The 14,549-nt window shown below is 47.2% G+C and overlaps 1 protein-coding gene across 4 annotated transcripts in view; it reads right to left on the bottom strand.

Moving 5' to 3' along the window:
* Positions 1-14,549, bottom strand: part of WDFY4 (WDFY family member 4) — a 305,713-nt gene that overhangs the window by 262,327 nt on the left and 28,837 nt on the right. For all 4 annotated transcript variants that reach the window (XM_017885513.1, XM_017885510.1, XM_017885511.1 and 1 more), the window contains 5 exons: positions 7,993-8,107; positions 6,747-6,853; positions 4,529-4,663; positions 1,791-1,980; positions 199-388 (listed from right to left, as the gene is read on the bottom strand). In XM_017885513.1, the coding sequence (XP_017741002.1) occupies positions 199-388; positions 1,791-1,980; positions 4,529-4,663; positions 6,747-6,853; positions 7,993-8,107 (737 nt within the window). The remainder of the gene's footprint in view (positions 1-198; positions 389-1,790; positions 1,981-4,528; positions 4,664-6,746; positions 6,854-7,992; positions 8,108-14,549) is intronic.

Below are 14,549 nucleotides of genomic sequence, written 5' to 3'. Positions count from 1 at the left end.
AAAAAAAAAAAAACTACTGATTCTCTAAGGAAGTGGTCCCCATGCCTGTCTGCACAATGAATCACTTTTTCAAATAAGAGGTCTCTCTGGCCACACTCTGTGGAGCTATATCTATTTTTCTCCAAAGCACCCCAGTGATTCCGAAGACTGAGGCTTTGGTGGTCCTGTGCTCTCCCCGTACCAAACACAGCCACTTACCGAAGTAACACTTTGAGCAGCAGAGGATAGCCCTCTGAATTCTCAAACTCCAGGAACAGAGCCGAGGAGACAGGGTAGGAGTCCTTCACAAATCCCAGGATCAGGCTTACAGCCTCACTCACCTCAGGGGCTGGGAGAGTGTCTGTGAGCCTGGAGAGGTTCTGGAGGGACAGCCTGACACAGTCTGTCACTGGAGGAGGGAAGCACAGGAGAGACCTGCTGAGCGTGGAAGCAAGAGCTTTCCTGCTATGGTCCACCTACCTCCCCTACTCCAAACAATATGTCAAGACATGAATGGGAATTAATCCAAAACATGTTCTGCTGGCTCTTGGATCAAGAAGACTGCCCCAGAGAAAGTGCTACCCTGATAGCCACACTCTGCAAGCCCAGCAGGTGGCACAGGAGAGGAAGGCGGTCCCTCAACCCTCTGTGCCTTATTCTCAGCAAGAGGGAGAGTCCAGGTCCATTAGGTAATGAGATGTAAAATGCAAGACCTGAGCTCATCTCAGATCTTAACGAGGTAGTGCTGGAGCTGAGCAGAAATCAGCTTGATGAAAAGTGCAGGGGAGGATGTATGAACATGTGAGGAGGCAGCGGGTGAAAAGATGGGGTGCTTTGGATACTGAAGAAGCCAGAAGATTGGAACAATGAAGTGTGGCCCACAGAGAGGAAGGAGGGTGTGGCCCATTCCTAGGAGGCAGGCTATGGGGCTTACGGGCTACCTCACCAGAGTGGTGTGGAGCCAGGGGAAGATTTGAGTCTGAAAAGAGAGGTCCTCAGATTTGCATTTGGATGGGTCACTGTTTTTAGAAATTTCTCATTGAGAGAAGCCTCCTCTGAGTGCTGGGGAAGCTAATCCAGTGGATCAGAAAAAGTACTTATGAGAACTTGAGATAATGCAAGCTCAGCTTCTCAGCTGCGAGGACTCAGAAGAGCCGCAAAGAATCACAACAATCCAGTAAGATCAGCAGTATTATTATCCCCATTTTACAGATGAGAGAACTGAGGCACCCCAATGGTTAAGTGCCTGAGATCACCCAGCTATGAGGACAGAGCTGGAGTCCAGTCCTGGCTGTCTGGCTCCAGAGTCTTTGGCCTTAACCCCTACACATAGTTCCCAGGGTAAAAATGAGGGTGCTGGAATCAGGCATTTTAAGTTTGAAAGTGCATTCTCTTCCTTACTAGCTGAATAGCCTTGAAAAATTCTTCTACTACTCTTAATGTCTATTTTCCCCATTCAAAAATGGCATTAATAGCTATCTCAAAGAAACAAGCAAGATAATGTACAAACAGGCCCAGCACAGTGTCTGATGGGTAGTATGTGCACAGTGAGATCCTCTTTCCCTCCTCCCTCCAATGGAGCAGCAAAATGAACAAGAAAAGCACTTTCATGAAGGGAGCCAAGCCATGTAGAATTATCTACTGGACATGACTGACTGCTCATTCTTCTCTTGTTTGGTCCCAAAATTCTATACAGAGGCTGCAAGAGCATCCCAGGTCTCATTGTAGAAAGTGGGCCCTCAGCCTTTGCTCTGAGTTCAAGCGAAGCCCTTGCATGGCCCACAGCCCACACCTAGTCTCCCGGGCCATACCCTGCAGGTACTGGATGATGCTGAGGTTCTGGGCCTTGGAGATTGCCCTTAGCACGCAGAAGGTGGGCTCCTTCCAGAAGCAGCAGCTATGCTCCCGAAGGCAGGTCGTGGCAATCAGCAGAGACTGCAGCTCACTTCCTGAGAGGAGTCCCTCCAGGCCCTGATAGTCACTGCAAATATTGAGCAACATCTGAAAAATAAGAAGATAAACAGCCAATGAGACCTGGTTAGGAATTCTCCTTCCTTGGATGGATTTGTTCCCTACTTTTCTGGAGCACTGATGGGCATGTCTCAGTGGGAAGGACAGGATTGAATGGGGTCACCCTCTGTCCCAGACCAGCAGGGTCAACAGAGCCCCCTAGGAAAGGGTGGCAGGACCCAGGGCTCAAATCTGATGGCATCAACCCTCTACAAATAATTGTTATCCCTTCCAAATCAGAATAATAAAGAAGTAATTGACTTTGTGTGTTTTAATGGGGATATCAAAAGTGTCACCCACAATTAAGGTATAGAATTAATAAGACCCTGTGCTATTTAAAAAGGGAAGTGTTTCAGAATTATTTGTTGACACTCAGACTCTACTTCTCCATGAGACCACAAGGGTGAGCATACAACCTCCTAACTGGGTTCCTTGTTCCCTCCAATCCCCTTTCCTAATGGCTAACAGAGGGACTTGCAAAACCTCCCTCTCCACTTGGGATAAAGTCCCAGCACCATAGCATGGCCCATAGCATCCTGCATGGACTAGCACTGCCTTCTCACTCACTTTATCCACTGCAGCTCTCCCCTGGGCTTTTGGTGGTCCAACATGACCTGCTGCCAGTGTGGCAAATATCACAAGGTCCTTCCATGGGAATGAAGGCATTTGCCCCTTCTAGTCTGATACATAGGGAAGCTGGGCATCATGGACCACAGCTGCAGGTCCCATTTCCCTGCCTCCCTTGCAGGTAGGTGTGGCCATGTGACCAAGGTCTAACCTGTCCCTGGGCTTGCATGGCCATTTCTCTGCTCCTCTCCACTTCTTCCACCCCACCAGGCCAGGCTACCTCCTCGGACCCTGACAACCCTCAGCTCTCTGGTTAAATGCCATGCCCTCAGAATAGACTCCACTGATTCTCTCATACAAATCAGGGCCTCTTGCCACCATTGCCCAACACACCTTTGGCTTTACCTACATAACACTTAAAAACTTGCTAACTACTGCTCTGCTGCTTAGGCAACAGAGCAAAGCCTCATCTCTATTTTTTTACTTGCTAACTACACACTTATTCCTGGATTGTTTACCCCGTTTGGCTTCTTCACCCTTCTGTTACCTTTCAAAGTGAAGCCCTATGCTTGCTGCAGTAACCGTCTGTCTGGCATAGAGCTGCTGCGCACAGTAGGGGCTCCGTATATTTTTGTGAAATGAAGTAACAATGCAGCAATGCAGGTAGGGTCTATTCCCTGTGGCACACATTCTGTCCAATGCCCAGAAGACCTCAAAGACAGACCCTGCACTACTTCCCTTCAGGGGACCTAAAAGCCACACAGTAAACATTTGAGAAAGTGCCTGGTGCAGCGTCCTGGCCTCCACTTAGAATATGATTGACATAAAAGCAGATGACTCCTACATTTCCACAAATGCAACTCAGAGGGTAACCCACCGTTAACGGAAACTGCCAGAACTCATGCACTACCCTCTGGAAATGAGGAATGGGCTTGGGAATTCGTCTAACGTGGATGCCAATGTGGACATGTGTGTACCATGGGCAGCTGCATTTGGGACTTCACTGAACAGTCACAAGCACCTGCTCTGTGTGAGACATTGCAGACACTGGACACAGCGATGGGCCCCATAGTCCTCCGTATCCTCCTGGGCCACACGGTCCTCCATACCCTCCCCTGCAAGCTCAGGGAGCAGGAAGGGTTATCTGGAGAGCTCAGCGTGTCAGAAGCTGAGAAAGCAGAAACTGCCCTGAAGTGGGCAGGGGAAAGAAGTGAGAAGTTAGTCAGTCAAACAGAAGAGGAAAGATGGGGAATGAGAGAAGGAAATTGTGTTTGATGCTTAGAGGCCTGAGATGTCTTCTGAGAGGAGGGAAGAGGCACCAAGAACATGTAAACTCAAGTTTACTCAAGGGTGCCAATCCCAGCCCCACCCAAGACTTCTATGACCCCAGACCCCATGCTCACTCACCATGCCTCAATTTGTATGGACCCAGGATGACAGCACTACTCACATTCTGGGATGGCAGAGAGTACTCCTGGAGGTGACCCACGTGAGACCATGGCACAGGGGTGGTTACAAAACTTACACTTAGAAAATTTTGGCTACTGTTTTGCTACTTGGGCAGACTGTGCTTGTTAACAGAAGAGAAGGGGCTGGAGAGGAGGTTCCAGATCCCAGGGAGGGTGGGCAGGACTCAAGAATGCAGACTGGAGGAGGGGAGCTGGATGGGTGCAGGGAAGCCAAGTGCAGGGGCAGGGGACCACGTTTCTGGGAGACAGCAAGGGAGGCGACGGTGCTACAGGGACATGATGAGGTGCAGGGAAGAGGAGGCAATTTATTTTCCAACCATGCAGGCCATGTAGAGCATGAGGGAGGTGAGGGGGAGGGGAAGGGAAGCTTAGACCCTCAGGGAGAACAGAGGAGTTCAGGAACCAGGGCTGAGAAAGATAAAAGGATCTCTGGGAAGCATTGAAGAGTCTGTCCCCCAAATGAGGTTTTGACCCAGGGAGTTGGAGGCCCTCTTCGAACTCACCTGCACGAACATCCTTTGAACTTGAAGATCACTCTCAAAAAGCTCATCTTTGTCCAGAGGAAAGACAAAGAAGAGGTAAAGGCACTGTAGGAGCAGGGCTGGAAGCCCAGACTCAGCAACCCTGCCCAGCGTCTCCTGCAAGAGAAGAGCACACGTGACCCCAGGCAGCAAAGCAGCAGAAGCAGGTCAGCCCAGATCCAGGATCAGGCCCCTACAGCCATTTCAGTGAGGCCATGGGACAGTCCCTCTGGGCTCCAATCCTGCGGTGTGAAATGCTGACAACCAGAGGATGCACCTAGGGTGGCTGTGAAGATTAAGTTTATATAAAGTGCCTACTATGTGCTCCGTAGCTCCTTTATAAGATTCACAGAGGAAGGAAGGAAGGAAGGAAGGAAGGAAGGAAGGAAGGAAGGAAGGAAGGAAGGAAGGGAGGGTAGAAAGGAGGGAAAAGGGGAGGGACTGTATAAATTAGAATATAACAGCTTCCTAGCAAATCATACTGGGTGACTGTGGCCCAGGGCCTCATGATTAGGAAGGGAAAGCAGTCCAGAGGTGAAGTTGATAATATGTGTGTGAACAACAGTGGTGAGGACCTAATCAGGCCCCTCCCCACCCTCTCATCTAGATCCCAGACAGATCTCGTCAAGGTCCAAACAGTACAATAGGTGATGACTGACAATCAGACAGCCAGCAACTCAACTAAACAGCTTGGGCTGCCAGACAGAGGCCAAGAGGACAGGAAGTCTGCAGAGATGGAGACCAGCCAGCCACGAGCTTCCTGGGGTCTTTCTTCCTGGGGCTTTGCCTGCAGCTCCACCAGGATTACTGCAGCTGCACCCTCTGTGTGTGCATGTGCGTGCATGTGTGCATGTGTGTGTGTGCATGCATGCATGTATGTGTGCATGTGTATGTGTGCACGTGTGTGTGTGCATGTGCACATGTGAGCACCTGTGGGATCAACCTATGGAATGCTGTCCATGCAACTTCCCACTCCATTGGTTAACTTGACAGATATCATGGGGAAGTCAGAGAAAGAGAAGGACGAATGTATAATCTGGGCCAGGATCAGGATTAGATGCAGGCTGCTAGTCCTAGCCTTGGCCGGAAGGGTTTACAGTGCAAGATACTGTCCTCCATGTATTTGACACCTCGTTAACCTTGATCCCCTCAGGGCAGCTCTCCCTGTCCTTCCCCCACCTCACTCCCAATGCACCATGCACAGGCAATGAAAAACAAGCCCTTAGGTTGATGTGTCACCACTTAGACTGCAGAGAGTCCTTCCCCAGGGGCAGATGTGATGAGCCCTCATGCTATGCTTCAGGCCACTGTGCCTGACAGTGGTGCAGGCAGTTTACCTGAAGAAGAGTCAGGAGGTCCTCCCTTCAGTTAACTTCCCAGATCAGGTACCACCCCCTGGCCCCAGACAAAGGCTGTGTGATGTTCTCCTATCACCCCTCCAAGCATGGCTGCAAATGCCCATCTCATGTCTGCGTTCATCTAGTGAAGCAGGTTTGGAACTGGATAGTAGGTAGAAATTGGAAGAATTTGGAGAAGTTACACTGAGGGCAGCAGCCACCCTGGTTCCCTGCTGTGTTCCTGGCACGCAGTGGGTATGGGTGGAAAGGGAAGAAAGAGGACAGCCCTCATCTCTGGGCAAGGGCAGGACAGTTACCTACAGGGCACGTCGTTCAGGCTGACTGTAACAGGAAGAAATAAAGAACAGTGGCTCAGAGCATGGCTTCTGGAATCAGACAGACTGCAGGTGCACAGCGTAGGTAAGCCCACATTCTCATCACTCACTGGTATCACCGTGATCTGACTCATAGGGTCCTTGGGAGGATTAACTGACGATGTCTGGGACACACCCAGCCTTGCCCCTCAGGTAGGAAGTAGTCAATAAACATCAGCCATTATCAATCCCACACTAACCCCAGAAAAGAGGCATTATTACCCCCAATCCTAAAATTAGAAATGCAACCAAGGGGCAGAAAGGGAAAGCAATCTGGCCACAGTTACATACAGCTTGTCAAGTGGGAAGGTGGGAATTTCAGACTCTGAAGTCCATGTTCTACACCAGAAGGGGAGGAGGGAGGAGAAGCAATAAATCTGCTTTATGAAACGAATGACCCTTTTGGGACATGCCACCACTCTGTGCTGGACCTCCCTCTGCACCTGGATGAGCAGTGCCCAGGGCAGAGGCCGATGGCCTGAAACTCACCGAGTCTGTCCCCGTGAGCACGTACACTGACTTCAGGAGCAAGTAGCCATCCTGATCCACGTCCCCCTTCCACCACAGCAACTGTCCAGCTGCCAACCGAGCTTGCTCTGGAAGAAAGTGTCACCAGCAGGGCATACAACAAACTGCCCACCCAGCTTTGTCTCCATCCAGGGCCCCTCTTCCCAGGAGATGTGCCTGAGCATCTGTAGAGGACTTCGGCATCTTTCCTACACATCCCTAAGGCCACCTGCGTCTCTACCAAACGTTCCACACCTTGCCAGACTAATCTCCTTGGAAGACAGCCTTTTTCGTGCCACCATCCCTGTTTAGCAACCATCAGTGGTTCCTGATTGCCAATGAGTGAGAACAAGCTCCTTGGCTATCTATCAGACTCCCCACAATCCAGAATCTTCCCCTACTTCCTGGATCACACAGTCCCTTATGTTGCAAGAATTCCTGAAATCTATACCATGCTGAGCAATTTCTTCCCCTTAGAATTTCCTCCTGACCCTCGGCCCTCAGCCACTATGAAATTCTGCCCTGCCTCCAGGGATCAGCACACATGAGGGGAAGAATGCAAGTCAGGAGGCCCCACAAGAGATGCACGCTTTGGCCTCTGTATCTTTTCAGGACCAAGAGGTCCACTGAACACACAGGTGCATCTTCAGTCCTAGCACTTCCTCTGAGAGACCACGGTCCCCTGTGTGTTGTGTGTGTGTGTGTCTGTTGCAGTGTGTCTGTGTGTGTGTGCCTATATGTATCTCTGTGTGTAGTGTGTTTCTGGGTGTGTCTGCATGTGTAGAGTGTGTGTCTGTGTGTAGTTTCTGTGTGTGGTCTCTGTATGTGTCTGTGTGTAGTGTGTCTGTGTGTATAGTATATGTGTATGTGTCTCTGTATCTCTGTGTGTCTGTGTGTATCTGTGTATAACATCTGTGTGTAGTGTCTGTGCATGTGTAGCATCTGTGTGTAGTGTGTCTGTGTCCGTGTACAATGTATTGTGTGCAGTGTGTGTGTTTGTTTGTCTATGTCTGTGTCCCAGAAGTAGCAGAGCTCCCTGACCCCTCTTCCCTCCTCCTGTGTTTCCCTTGGTCCCCAAGGCACTCATTGGCAAAGTGGGGCCCACTTCTCTTTGGCAGGCAACACTGTAGCTCCACGCGAAAGCAGAGAGGGGCCAGAGAGACCGGGGAGGGTGTGCAGGGCTGCACTGCTCTCTGTAGAGGATCTGCCAGCACCTCCGTACTCTTACCCGCAGGCTTCCCAACAAGGGCCTTCTGGAGTTGCTGGGCAAGCTGGTCAGATACATCTTCAGCCAGCCTCTGGAGACTGGGAAAGCAGATGATCCCCACGGAGTGTTCCCAAGCCTGAAGCAACAGATGGGACTTGGTCAGAGATGGCAATGCCACAAGCAGGGCATGAGCACCACCCGCCATGCTGCCCTTCACCAGCCCAAGCTGACAGCTCGACTTCCTTTCCCAGGTGCATACAAAAGGCCACCACGTCACTCACCCTCACAGCCTCAACCACCATCCCTACACCAATACCTCCAGATTCTCTAACTGCCCAGACATCCCCTTGAACACGAGTCCCTAAGATGTCAAACACACAGAGCCCAGTCCACGGCCTTCCCCACAGCTTGCTGCATCTGGCATCGGTGGATGGCCCTGCCAGGTACCCGCTGCCCCCATGGGAGAACCAGGAGCACCTCTCCAGATTTCTCCCTTCCTCGGCCCTCATCCAGGCCCTCCTGTTGTTCCCCATATACAGTTTCAAATCCTGTATAGATATCCCAGTTTTAGTCATTCAGTTACTTCCTTTAGATAAATTCCAAAAAGTGGGATTGCAAGTTAAAGGGTGTGCTTTTATTTTCTAGTACTTTGGTACATATTACTAACTCAGCTTCCAGACAAAGTTAACCAGATGAGACTCTCCAGGCCTCCCGGGAGCGGACAGGTTTCTCCACACCCTCGGCAACACTGAGCATTGCTGTGCTCTTTCATCCTTAATGAAAAACTTCAGAAGTGAAAAAATATCTCATCTCAGTGGCAGCCTTTTGATTCCTAGGGTGGATAACCTTTTTTCAGGTTTCTTGATTGCCTGTTTCTTTTCTTACCCTATAACTTTATTAGGGATTTTACTATTATTTATTTAAAAGAGCTCTTTGTACATAAAAAATGTTAGATGGGCCATAATATAACTTCAGTTATTTTGAGTTTGTCATTTTGTCTTTTAATTTGCTGTTGTTTGGTTTTGATATACAGAAATCTGAAATTCCCATGAAATCAAATTTCTCAATCTATTCTTAAAATTTCTGGCTTAGTTCCAGGCTTAAAAGATTCTTCTCTAGTCCAGCTTGTTGTTTTAATCTCCTCTTTTCAATTTCCTTAAAATTCTTTCTTATCTGCCCTTTCTGTATTTCTATCCCACCTAATCACCTTTTTCTGCAGACTTTTCTCCTTATTATGTAGGATACTATTTAGTAGAAGTCAGGAGTTTTAAAATTCTGTTTGAAATGCCAGACTCATTTCAGAATTTCCTCCCTATTTCTGTAGTAGTCCTGTTCGTAAGTCTGCTTTTCAGCCAAGTCGTTGGGCAGATGGACTTTTCTCTTTGTTCTACTGTGTTGTAGAACTGGCTAAGTAGGACTGGCTAAGTTTCCTAGTCCTGCGATGAGAAGGGCTCATTCCAGACCAATGGTCAGAGTGGAGGGACTGCCCTTGGTCCAGGACTTGAGTTCTCGAGAGATTCCCTGTCCCTGCTTCCCACCAGGAAGGTCAGCTGCTGCGCACATTCCGGGCATCCATGGCCTCCATGGAAGGCAGTTTTGCTGCCCTGCTTCGACTCAGCACCACCCACCACCCACTTTCACTTAAGCTCCTGCTCGAAGACCTGAATGAGTTCTTTTTTAATCTGAGCTCTTCCATCTAGGAAAGATAAGGAGGGCTTCAAAACCCAAGAGGAAAACATTTTAATGTGTGTCTTGCTGTGGCATTATGTTTGTTAAAATAAAAGCCTTTAAAATCTTCCCTTTATTAAAAGACACTATAAACAAAGTGAAAAGGCAAGCCACAAATTGGGAGAAAATATTCACAATGCATGCCACTGGCAGAGGATTAGTATCCAGACCACTAAAAATAGAAAAGACAAAACAACCTGCTTTTAAAAGAGAAAAGAATAGACAACTGAAGAAACAGGTCATTTATGTAAGATGAAATAAATAACAAATTATTAATGATCCATAAAGCGCACATTGAAACCTCAATACTTTTATACTTTTCGGGTGGACAAAAATGAAATACCTGACAATACCAAATGTAGGAGAATGGGAGGGATCCTGGAACCCCCATGTACTACTTACGGAGTATCAGTTGGAAGAATCTTTTGAAGAAGGGTTTAACCTGATCCAACAAAGTAACAGGGGCACACACTCTACCACCTGGCAATTTCACTCCTAGGTGTATTCCCTGAAGAAATGTTGGCACATGTACTGAACAGGAAACATTTGTGTGGCATTATTTGTGGCTGTGAAAAACTGGGGAAAAAACTACCGAATATGCATTGATAAGACAATGAATAATTTGTGGTATATTTATATAATAGGACACTATATAGCACTGAAGAAGAAATAGCTCTAGATGCATCAACATGGATGAATCCCAGAGATAGAATGTTGAGCCGGGCGCGGTGGCTCACGCCTGTAATCCCAGCACTTTGGGAGGCCGAGGCGGGCGGATCACAAGGTCAGGAGATCAAGACCATGGTGAAACCCCGTCTCTACTAAAATACAAAAAATTAGCCGGGCGCGGTGGCGGGCGCCTGTAGTCCCAGCTACTCAGGAGGTTGAGGCAGGAGAATGGCGTGAACCCGGGAGGCGGAGCTTGCAGTGAGCCCAGATCGCACCACTACACTCCAGGCTGGGCGACAGAGCGAGACTCCGCCTCAAAAAAAAAAAAAAAAAAAAAGAATGTTGAGTGGAAAAAGCAAGTTGTCAAAGTATATTACAGTATGAGTCTATAAAAACCTGTAAGACTGGATTGAATGTTACTGATGGCAGTATATGTAGCTAATAGAAGTGAACATCCACCCAGGGAATGAGGCACCCCAAATTCAAGAGAGAGAACCCCATTGGAGGAAAAGGGAGGGGAACGATCTATAGAATGTGTACACAGGGAGCTTAGTTTATCTGAAATGTTTTATTTGTTATATACTGGTTTGTGAGTACTCATGTGTTTTGAGCAAAATTTTACGTGGATCTGAATTTTTTTCTACCCTATAAATAGACTTGGTTGGCGTTTGCTTATGTAAATTTTTTTAAAGTAGTGGGTTAGAACTTTGCTAAAACAACCAAAATGCTAGATTACTGTTAAACACTGTTGGACATAGCAGACCTCCAACACATACTTGATAAGTGAATGAAACGAATATGAAACCCATGATACACAGTAACAATGACTAAATGTTTTGGGCCTCGGTGCTATGCCAAACACTTACACTACGCATTACACTTTCATGCATTAGCTCCACTAATCCTCACAACAAGCCTTTGAGGTTTGTACTATTATTACGCTCACTTTACAGAAACTGAGGCTTAGGCGGAGTTTAAGAGAAATCAGTTAAGTGGCAGAGTCAAGGTTTGAATCATTTCACACACACATGCACATAACCAAAGTAGCATTCGCACTTCTACGAAACTTATGGCTGCCACCTGCAAGCCAGCTGCCACTCAGACATGTTAATCCCTGGAGAGAAAAAGTCCATCCTTTTGGCTTGGAATTTCTGTGGCAAGATGATTTCCTTCCCTAGAAATGAGAACTCTGCTACAATGTATTTCTAACAAATCCCTGCAACTCCTCCCTGCACTGACAAACCCCTCAAAGACCAATTTGCAGGCAGTTGACTCAGAAGCATCTATATCGTCTCGGGAGCAGTGGGACTCCAGGAGGCACTCCACAATAAAGCAAATTGGGCCACTGTGAGCTGAACAGTAATTGTACTCTGAGCCAGATCTCCCAAGGCCCAGATTCCTTCCTGGGACCTCAATGGGCACTTCTGGAAGCTGCATTAACTCTTTCAGGCCACCGGGGTGCTGTTTGATGCACAGAGCCAATCGTTTACTGAATGGTACCATGGGGACCCCAAAGAGTTAAGGCAGCTTCCAAAAGGCCCTAATTTTTTCCCGAACTGGGATTTACATGCTGGGAGAATATTGCTCAATATTTTAAAAAACTTTTATTTGCTAACATTATCTAAGCTGCACCATCATGCCTCATGGCTGTCCCTTCACATGGAAGAAAGAGAAAGAAAATGATGCTCTGGTCTCCAAAGGAAAATAAAGAATGGCAAAGCTCTAGGGGAGATGAGACGAAAAACTCAGCTTTTGAATGACAAAGAGAACATGATTGGTATTCCAGCATGAACAAAATGTCATTATTACTCCATTACTGCGGAGTTTGTCAGGTTTGTCTTTAAGTGAGCTCAAAGCATTTCTGAGACTTTGCATGAAGTTTCCCTGCGAGTGTGATGCAGTGGACCCTCTCCTCTGTTAAAAAAACAAAACAAAACAAAACAAAAAACAGTGCATCAAAACTTCGCTAAAATAACAAAACAGCAAAAGTGTTATTTCCCCAAGATTGGAATAAACCATGTTGCTGGTCCCACTCCAAGATAGGGTAGAGTGAGGAGTGGATAAAGAGGGGTATTTACCCTTACTCTCCCCTTTGGACACCACACTTAAAAATAATTGTTGGTCATCTTTGCTATTTTATTTAACAGTGTTTATCTTTCTTCAATTATCAGTTAGATCCACACTTGGTTTCTACAAGAATGATCAATCATACTCAACACCATAAACTCTGCACCATTGGCTGAGTCGTCAGCCTAGGAATGTGCACATATGCACACACACAAACACCAAACACACACACACACTCACCTCTAAATACAACTAAGTTAGTGTTCATTTCAATCCCTCCATACTAGGAAATGGATGTATTCCTTCTTGTGTTACCCACTTTTCCAGTTACCTGTTGTGCATGACAAACCACCCCTAAATTCAGTGGCTTAAAATAATAGCAATCATTTATTTTGCTCATGGATCTGCAATGTGGGCAGGGCTCAGCAGGGACACCTTTTCTGTGCTCCACTCTGCTAGGACAGCTAATGGGAGCTAAGAGATCCACTTCCAAGATGGTGGGTGTGCTCACAGGGCTGGCCAGACGGCGCTGGCAATCAGCAGCAAGTGCAGCCTCAAGGTCAGGGCTTTGGATCCTCTCCACACAGGTGTTCACTCAGAACTACTTGGGTTTCCTCACAACATGGCAGCTAGACTCTAGGAGTGAGTATGCCAAGTGAGAGGCAGAAGAAGCTGTGAGCCTCTTGAGGCCTATGCCTGGAAATGTCTCTTCTGCCCTGTTCCATTAGCCCAGTCGATACAAATCCATCTAGATTCAAGGGGAAAGGATTAAGATCTCACCTCTTGAAGGGAGGAGTGTGAGCCCATTCACAGCACCTCTAATCTACCACATCCACATATTTCCCTTTTCTCCAATGTGGCCCCACCTCCCAGGTTGTCTATCTCAGACATTGGTAGATTTTACATTAATTGCTGAGGATTCTCTATTTTACTTTCTGCTTTCTCTCAAAGTCCACATTCTATGAATAAACCTTAGTGGCTACTTCTGTAGCTCTAGATTTCCCTATTTCTATTATTACAGGATATCTCTGCGCAATATGAGGACCTCAAGTGCTTTTCTTCCCCCAAAACTAGCACCTTCCCATGATTGCTAGAAGAATACTTTCTTCACTTGGTGTGAGATCATACGATGGGAAAGGTTCTGAAAAGACCAAACCCCAAGGCTCTTGGCAGGAAAAGAACAACCGTCTATTGAGTCTTTCTTAAAAACACTACCCTGTACACCACAGAAGTCATTGGCTCTGTGTTGCTTCCATGTGATGAAATAAAACTTCCTCCTTATCTACAACATCCTAGAGTCAGCAATCTAAACATCTTATGTGTGGGGGTGACATTCTTTCTGAGCCCAAGGGAAAGGTAAGGTCTTAACCAGGCAAAGCCATTGTCCAGTGAGTCATGAAATAAGGAAAGAAAAACCAGATCTGCCCTATCCTAGGAACCCCAGCACTGAGCAAGGACATCCAGTGGTTAATAATGCAGAGCTACAGCAGACTGCCCTGGTAACATTCTGCTCCCAGCTGACAACTGGGGGACTTTGGCCAAGTTATGCAACATCCCTAAACCTCTCTTTCCTCATTTATAAAGCTGGGATAAAAATACTACCTACATCACAGCGTTATTGTGAGGACATGTAAACATTGAACAGAATGTCTGGCTAGCTAGTTAGAACCTGTAGGATATTACCTAGCCATTATCAGTGAAAGCAACTGCTCACCTGGGCATCAGGGTGCCTGAGTTTAAGTCTTGGCTCTGCCCCTTGCTAGTGTTGGAACCTAGGGCATCATTTCATCTCTTGGCCTCATTTCTAATATACAGATTGGTTAGTACAGGTCAAAGAAAGAATAGGGTGATATTAAAAAGAAATAAAAGAAAAGGGGAAAAGGCTAGGTTGGAAGGATCTGACCCTGAATCAGGACTGAAACACCCTTCAACGTGCCTTGGCTAAGAATTCTTTGACCTAACAAGAAGAGTGAAGAACCCTAGGTGAGGAGGGAACCTGCTGTTCTGGGTGAGAATCTCATTTCCCACTCTTCCCCTCAGGGCAGCTCCCTTTTTGGGTTCCAGTTTGTTGAGATTCCATTAGGTTCTTCCTTATTACCTAGACAGTAGCCAAA

The sequence above is a fragment of the Rhinopithecus bieti genome, unplaced genomic scaffold (assembly GCF_001698545.2).
Source record: "Rhinopithecus bieti isolate Rb0 unplaced genomic scaffold, ASM169854v2 scaffold_15143, whole genome shotgun sequence".
Taxonomy (NCBI): Eukaryota; Metazoa; Chordata; class Mammalia; order Primates; family Cercopithecidae; genus Rhinopithecus; species Rhinopithecus bieti.
Note: the sequence above shows the minus strand (reverse complement) of the source record. Positions and strands in the feature narration are given on the sequence as shown.